Genomic DNA, 8,243 nt, shown 5'->3' on the forward strand with positions numbered 1-8,243 from the left:
GTCGCCTCCACCTTCCGGCGCCATCGCCATCGCCCCTCCACCTGCCGTCTTCATCGCCGCGCCGTCGCCGTGGTGGCCCCGCCGCCACTAGAGCGCCGCCGAACCTGGCGCGTTGTCGCCGCCTCTTCCCCGTGCCGGCGTCCGTCGCCGTCTTTCCCTCCCGCCGCTCGTCGCTGCTCCGAGCCGCGCCACCCCATCGCTGTCTCCGCCTCCTCCGCGCCGACTCGTCGTCGCCGTTCTCGTCACCACCTTCGCCATCGCCGCCGTCCCCGTCGCCTCGCGCCAGCGCTCGCCGACGCCGTCGTCGCTCTCCCGTCGCGCCGTCGTTGTCATCCTCCCCGAGCCGCCGCTGTTCTCCCTTCGTCGTCGCCGCTCCTAGCGCCGTCGCCAGCTCTCGCGTGGCCACCCACTGGATCGCCGCCGTCCGCCGCATACCCGCCGGTCCGCGCCGCCGTCCGCCGGTCGCCGCCCGCCGCGCCGTCGCGCCGCGAGCCGCGCGCTCTGCTCCCTTCCTCTCTGTTCCTCTCTCGCTGACAAGCGGGACCCACTCGTCAGTCGCCACCCCGCCAGCCCCTTCCTCTCTCTCCTCCCCGGGCCCGCGTGTCAGCCGCCCATTTCCCCTCTCTCCCACTGACAGGTGGTCCCCACCTGTCAGCCGTCAGCCTCCTCTCTCCTCGCTGACGTCAGCAGCCCCATTAATTGCGCAATAATTGATCTAGGACTTTTCTGTTTAGCTAAAAAACTCAGAAAACTTCTAAAATTCATAAGTAATTCATCTAGTCTCCGTTTAGGTCCATTCAAGTTTCATTAAATTTATAAAATTGCCAAGAATCCATTAAAAATAGTTTCTTTCCCTGTTTCAATAGTTTTTTAGCCTGTTTTGTTTGTTTTGACTTGTTTGTCGTAGGTTTTGACCCCGTCGCAGCGTCGTTCGTTCTCGAAGTCGTCGCCGAAGTTCCTCGTGGGTCTAAGCAAGGCAAGTGGCACCCTTCTTTGATCATATTGAACCTATGTTTATAAAATCCCCCGCTTTTACATTCAAACATGCATTGTTTTATGCAAATCTATTTATTGTATTTATCTATTGGGAATTTACCATTATATCCGTTGATTCCCATTCATTATTATTGTCATCCCAGGGTTAATTTGACTAGACTTAGGGTTAGTCAATGCTTAGCCATGCTTAGTTCAACTAGCTCACCAATTATTATTTAATTATTGTTGCACTTTGGTACGCCTTCAATGGTTGTTATCATTATTCATTTCCCGAGGTGGATTAATACAACTAAAATATTGCTTATGGTGGGCTGTGGGTGCATGGTTTTGAGAGTCGTGCCCATGGCAATTAAGGACTGGTTCTCAGGAAACCCTGAAGGTCTTACACGTACTAACCGCAAGCCAGAATGGGCAACGGTCAGACTCGTAATCTAGCTTGTCCCTATTCGACGTACCCAGGCAAGGGTAGGCGTGATGGAGTATGGACGGGCAATCGTGGTGTAACGAAAGCTTCTCCTGCTTCCGGATCTACCAAGGCACAAGAGGGGACTGCCCGACTTGGTGTAAAGGAGGGGGTGAAACCTGAAGTGTGGTGCGATTGTCTAGGGAGGGTTAGGTGAAAGGTCTTATCATGGTTTCCGTACTGAGGTATCGTGGTGATATGTTGGGGCATGGTAACATGCTTGGCAGCCATGTCTTGTGGGTAAAGTTGTACACCTCTGCAGAGTAAAACTATTCGAATAGCCGTGCCCGCGGTTATTGGGCGAACTGACAGACTCACTGGGATTAGTTGAACCTCTTTAATAATTTTATTAATCTTGGAACTGGCTTGACCCTGCGCAATGTGGTGTAACGTTGGCAGTGGTTTGGGTCTGTCGCAACGTGGTTTAACGTTGGACAGAGAGTTGACCCTGTCGCTACGTAGTGTAACGTTCGACAGCGGTCTGGGCCTGTTGCAACGTAGTGTAACGTTGGACAGTGGATGATTATTTTAAATGTTTACTTTACTTTTATTTCAGTCTATTTTATTTACTGTTTTGCTAAATTACTGCAGCTTTGTGCAATTTAACCTTAGCCTATCATTGATACCCTATTGCATTCATTATCCTCCCTCTCTTGGGTGTTACTTGTTGAGTACGGTGGTTTGTACTCAGCCTTGCTTAATTTTTCCCCCACCAGAGCAAGTGCCAGAGCCGGTGTCAGAAGAAGGTTGTTCCGAAGGTTGAAGTGAGGTTCAATCCGACGTCGAGAATGCCTGTGGTGTGGAGCCGTCTTCGCCAGCTGAAGCTGAAGATTAGATGGTTTAGTTTGTTTCCTTTTCCGCTGCATTTCGATAGATACTTGTTTTTATTTGTTTTTAAGACGTGGAACTGTGTATTAATTTGTCATAGTGTGTACTCGGGCTGATGCCTGGACCGAGATTTAATACATGCTATTGTTCAGAAATTTGGTGTAAATTTCTGGGCGTGACACTTAACAAAAACAATTCATGAGAGTTATTGTCACATCTAGCCAACATAAGGTAGAGTAATAAACCGCTCTCGAAAACATTTTTTATTCCATCACAAAGTTGCCTACTCAAACAACCATCTCACCCCTATTTATAGGGCTAATCCTCCATTAAAAAAAAGACCACAATACCCTTGAAACTTGGCGGCTACTCCAAGTCCTCACAGCCGTCGGATGCAAAATCAAGGCCTCAGAATGAGCCACGTCTCCTTTTTCTGATCTGCCGCAGCTGATCCGGATGCCACAGAAAATCCACCTTACAGTTACCTCCCGTGCGCATGTGAGGACGAAGGTCTTGCCACGCGTCGACTGCAGACTGGTTTCTCGTGTGCACCGAATATTTCGACCGGGGCCCGCCTGTCAGCAGCTGCTGCATCCCACCCGAGACCGAAGCACTGGTTGCTCTCAGCGATTCCCTCTGCATGGCGTGCATGCATCGCCTGGGCCCAGCCGTCAGCGACCACTGGCCCGTCTCCCGAGTGCATGCGTCATGGTGTTGTTGCATCCACCCGCAAGCTAGCTCACCAATACATGCACTTATGCAGGTTGACCAAGCCAAGCAATCCAAGCCAGCCATGCTGCCTTGCACCAACCAACTAGCTAGCCATCCATTCTTTGCACGTACATATGCATGCGGAATAATTAACTTTTTGTCACTCTTAGAAATGGCACTAACATATTTGCCACTGGACCCACATGTCATAGACACATGAGGACCTACGTGTCATAGACAGCGGGTGGCAAATATATAAGGTGTCATTTCTAAAATTGGCAAAAAGTTAAATCCCCCTATGCAATGCAGCCATGCATATCTACTGTACCTCCTCTTCCTCGATTTTCTTTGCGAATTCCGATGCTTCCGCACGATGTCCAATTTTGCGTACGCACCTGTGTCCCACCTTGTCACCCAACGTCCTCGATCGTACTAGACCACAAATCCCCTGAGTTTGATCCCGGTCTATCGTTGACCAAGGTTGACCCAAGCACCTGCACACAACAATACGAACCATCGTTTTGCGGGTACAGATTTCACGACCTGACCCTCATTAGTCAACACACACGCTTGCCACTCTTGTCAATTTTTTATCACAATTAATGCAAACCACTGTTGGTTTCTGTGTTAAATCTAGTGCAAAGTGAAACAAGATACACTTAAAAAATAGAATTCGAGCACGGATGATCTGAACAAAAATGGACGAGAACGGGAAATCGCAGACAATATGGGCCGGAATGTGATTACCACGAGCGGGCCGTGCTGATTCGGCCCGAAAAGGGTTTATCCCAGAAGGCTCGTCCTCCGCCCCCGCCACCGTCGGTGGCCACCTCGCCGTCGCCCTAGTCGCCGTAGGCAGCTCCCGCCGCGGCCATCCTCGCCGCCGGTTACGCCGACCAGCATCTCTCGTTCAGGTTTCAACTAACCGAAACTGCCCTTCGATTCCTTTCTGTGTTTCGTCGTACATACAGCCCATGACCGCCGCCGCCGCCGCCGACGAGAAGGAGAGGAGTCTCTGGCACAGCTGAAGCCAAATCACATCTACTCGCTTGGATTGAAGCGATTTTTTTAATGGACGCAGTTAACTTTAGGCCTTCAGGGACATAGGGAAGGAAGAGAAAAGAAGTAAGGAGAAAAAAAAATCTAACATATAGGGTCGTACGCAGTAAAATCGTCAAAAAAATAAATTTAGGGACTTTTTGAATTGTTTATGTGTGTTTAGAAGTATATATTTTTTGTTTTGGAACTAAGAGACTCGATAAACTCGACGTTAAGTTAAGAGATCCTAGTGAACTTAGGCCGTATTCGTTGCCCCTACTAGTTAACTTATCCTCTCAAGTTTTTCGCACGTACGCTTTCCGAACTACTAAACGGTGTATTTTTTTAAAAAAAATTATAGAAAAGTTATTTTAAAAAATCATATTAATATATTTTATATTTTTTAATAATTAATTAATCATATACTAATCTATTAGTATATTTTCCGTGTCGGGCATAAGTTAACTACCGGCCACCATCCGAACGCTGCCTTATTCCTCTAGGAAATACAGTCATCTGAGCCCAATAAGTTCTGGTTCGACTGTTGTAATGTTGTTTTCTAGACGGCTTGTTCTGAATCACCTGAAAGTCTGCATGAATTTCAGTAAGTTTTTTCTTCTGTGGTGATAGTCAGGCATACTGTAGGACATTATCACTGTTACACTGTACCAGTACTGCTAGCTAGCTTTCAATCTCTAAAGAAGCGGCTTTTCACTGACGGCATAAAAATCATAGCGCTGTTTTCCTACTGATTTTCAGTTAACTTTTCCCTCACTTTTGGAAGATGGTTCTCTGAAAACCTGAAAAATGAGCCAGGGATAAAATGGTAGGTAGAATGATGTCAGTTCATCCTACCCAGGTTGATGACAATGATGTTGGTACAAAGTGCCACCTGTTTTGTATCTAGGAAGTCAAATTACCTCTGAAGATTAGAATCTTTTTTATCGGTTCCTGATCCATAATGTGTTCTTGACTAAAGATGATTCGACCAAAGGGAAATTGGAATGGAGAGCCTTCTTGTTCTGGTTTAGTAGATGGTTCAGGAACTAGATTCTAGTGACGCATTTACGCTGCATCATGCTCCTTTTCCTTTGTGTGATCTGTGATGGCACAAAAAAACTGCAGCTTCCTCTCGGCTTTCAGTGATCCTTCATCTTTCTTTCCAAAAGCCTGAAAACTGAATGGGATAACATAGTGCTCAGGTTGGTGCTAATGCAGCCTAAATCCATGTAGAACGCTTTCTGTCATGACGATGTTGCTACTTGGTACCCTTTAACAATGTAGTAATTTACACCCTTCTTGTTTCTGTATGATCACAATGAAGATTTTATGTGTAAAAATTTACCAGATATGCAATCTGAACTAAAGATAGTTCTGAAATCTGAAGATGACCACATTGTTCTGAAATCTGAACTGAAGATGAACAGATTGTTCTGAAATCTGAAGATGAACAACATTGTTCTGAAATCTGAACTGATCCCTGGCAAATTGCACGGACAGTTAAAAACTTACATAGTTACATCAGCAAACGCCACATCGATCGCATTACATCGCAAGCAACTACGTAGCCAGTAGCAGTACATTGTACACATCATCATACGCTGCAGCTTCAGCTGCAGTGGCACACGTCACTCTTGCCACGTCACGCGGCATCTCTTCTTCTTTTTTTTCTCCTAGCTAGAATAGGAAGCCTCTCTGACAATCCTCACTCTGCCACTCTCCTCTTTCTTCCCGGTCGCCGGCGGCGGCCCGGGCGGGGAGCGCGAGCGCCCGGCGGCGCCGGCAGGCAACCAAAACCCGATGCGCCGGCGCCGCTCGGGCTAACTAAAAATCAATCAAAGCCAACTACTTTACTACTCCAAGCAACAAGATCGATGATGAACTCCAGCATCCAAAAAAGAAATTAAATAGAATAAAGAAAAAAAGGAGGCAAAGCTAGTAGTTAATTTTGGCGCCAGTTTGGTTCGTCGTGTGTGCGTGTCTCATGGAGACTCCGACGAGGCGTTGGTGGACACGGTGATGAGCGTGGACGCCGACGACGACGACGTCCTCGGCGTCGCCGACGGCTTGATGAGCACCACCGGCGTCTTGCTCTCCATCCTCCGGTGGTGCTCCCGCAGCAGCTGCTCCGCCACGCCGTCGAGGCGCTCGCCGTTGGTCTGCGCCATTAGCTTCTTTCCCCGGAAAAGGACGGACTCCACGCTCCGCTCCGTCATCGCCGCCTCCGCCGTCGTCGCTCCGGCCGCAATGCCGTTGCCCTGAGGTGAGAACGAAGCAGAGAGGAGTTAGTGCTTTGCAGTTCTTGGCTGGTAAAATGAGCATGTGTAAAATGGTAAAATGATTTTCTCCTTGTTCTTGTTTTTTTTTTTACCTGGATACGGATGTAGTTGGTCGCCCTGCTCTCGCCGAACGCCATTGATACAGCTTGGTCCACCTGAAAAGCGCAGACACCGTCGGGTAAGAGAGGATGGTACAATTAATTGTCCTTGCAGAGGAAATGCACGAGAATTATGGCACACCATGTCGGCCTGGCAAGCTCCGGCGATGCGCAGGAGGCTTGATGACGACGTGCGGGGGGAGGAGGAGGATGAGGCGGCGTTGTTCCCGCCGAGGGACAGCACGACGAGGTCGCCGGCGCCGACGGCGAAGGGGAACTCGCGCTTGTTGTGGAGCACGTGCGTGACGGCGACGGCCGTGGGGTTGGCCACGGCGCCGCCGCCGCCGGTGGCCGCCGCGGCGCGGAGCCTGGTGCGGCCGTCGAGGGACGAGACCTCGGTGGGCCCCACGCCGCACGCCGCGGCGCAGACCTGCCAGAGCGGGAAGTCGAACGCCTCGGCCTCGACGGCGTCGGCGCGGGAGAAGACGAACGGCGCCGCCGTCGCCATGTCGTAGCAGGGTATCAGCAGCGGCTTGGCGGCGTCCCTCACCGTCAGGTCGCCGAACACCTTCTTGAACACCGACTCGGGCCTCCAGAACAGCCCTCCCCTCCCATGGCGGCCGGAGAACACCTTCCGGTTCTTGGCAACGACGTCGCGCGCCGCCTCGGCGGGCATCCGGCACGCGAACAGCGCGGCGGCGAGGAACCCACCGGCGCCGGAGCCGGCCGCCAGGTCAAAGAAATCAGCAACGCGGGCATCAGGGTTCCCAGAGAGCTCCTTGAGCCGGCGCTCGAGACGGACCAGCGCGGCCGCGGCCAGCGCGCCGCCGTCGCCGCCATCAATCGAGAGCACGCGGACGCGGCCAACAGAGTAATAACCAGGCCCCTCCGCCGGTGGCGCGCCGAAGAGGAAGTTGGACTCGAGGATGGAGAAGATCTCCTGGCTGAGGCGGTCAGAGCCACTGCCGAACGCCGCGACGCCGACGCCGGCGGCGGCAGGGAACGGCATCGTCTGATCGAGCAACGCGAGCGAGGAGGTCGCCATTAGCCTAGGTACAGAACCACGCGACGTGCCTTCTCCCTCCGACGAGTTCGGTTCTTGTTTTTTTCCTTTTTTCTTTGGCTTCCGAGATGCCTTTCCGCAGCGAAGTGAGGCCGAGGGTTTGGTTGTGGTTTGGTCGTCTTCTTCCTCGCGCGCCGCGCCATTTTATACGCGCGCTGCAGCTTCCCGCCACGGCGCGTGCGCGTCGCGCTGGCGCGCCGCGTGTACTCGGTTGTTCTGGGGGTTCATGGATACTTGCTTGTACACGCCGGTTGGTGCTCCATGTTGCAGGGGAAAATGTTCTCTTTTCCAGCGATAAAACTAATTAAAACTCCTCTGTTTATGTTCCTTCATTGTCCTTATTCATGATTTTTTTTCTTTCTTTGACACAAATAATTGGAGGAATGACCAAGTGAAGCTAGTTATACCTTATTATCTCCGTTTTCGTTTTATAATATAAAATTTTCTAACTTGATATAGACTTACCCACTGATTAATATATATATATATATATAGATAATTTATTTATTAACATTTAAATAAATCTAGTCAATGCTTACACTATGAAATGGAGAGTACTTGTTAGCATGGTTTACATTACCGTGGCTTGCAGGGAGCTCTAAAACCGCTGCCCGGCAAAGTATGATTATCATGGTTTTTTCATTGTTTGATGGTTTGTTGTCATGATAATCGCGGTAACCGCGGCGCAGAAACAAACCGTTGGTTTCGTCTACCTTGTTTATTAGGGAACAAATCATAGCTTTAAAAATCCAGTGTCATGTCAGGTG

General features: G+C 50.2%; 1 protein-coding gene across 1 annotated transcript; it reads right to left on the reverse strand.

Moving 5' to 3' along the window:
• Window positions 1-5,440: 5,440 nt before the first annotated feature.
• Window positions 5,441-7,660, reverse strand: LOC102709752 (patatin-like protein 3). Its single transcript, XM_040525228.1, has 3 exons — window positions 6,556-7,660; window positions 6,408-6,470; window positions 5,441-6,294 (listed from the first exon to the last, which is right to left on the reverse strand). Exons 1-3 carry the CDS (start codon window positions 7,456-7,458, stop codon window positions 6,019-6,021), a joined length of 1,242 nt encoding a protein of 413 aa, XP_040381162.1. The 5' UTR covers window positions 7,459-7,660; the 3' UTR covers window positions 5,441-6,018.
• Between the last annotated feature and the right edge of the window lie 583 nt (window positions 7,661-8,243).

The sequence above is a fragment of the Oryza brachyantha genome, chromosome 6 (assembly GCF_000231095.2).
Source record: "Oryza brachyantha chromosome 6, ObraRS2, whole genome shotgun sequence".
Taxonomy (NCBI): domain Eukaryota; kingdom Viridiplantae; phylum Streptophyta; class Magnoliopsida; order Poales; family Poaceae; genus Oryza; species Oryza brachyantha.

Bases quoted from the DNA above. Each gene is read 5' to 3' on its own strand.
- LOC102709752 (XM_040525228.1), bottom strand. From the start codon at position 7,458: ATGGCGACCTCCTCGCTCGCGTTGCTCGATCAGACGATGCCGTTCCCT. The intron at 6,471-6,555 runs GTGTGCCATAAT...TGCGCTTTTCAG, and splicing joins GAGCTTGCCAGGCCGACATG to GTGGACCAAGCTGTATCAAT. The intron at 6,295-6,407 runs GTAAAAAAAAAA...TTCTCACCTCAG, and splicing joins CCAACTACATCCGTATCCAG to GGCAACGGCATTGCGGCCGG.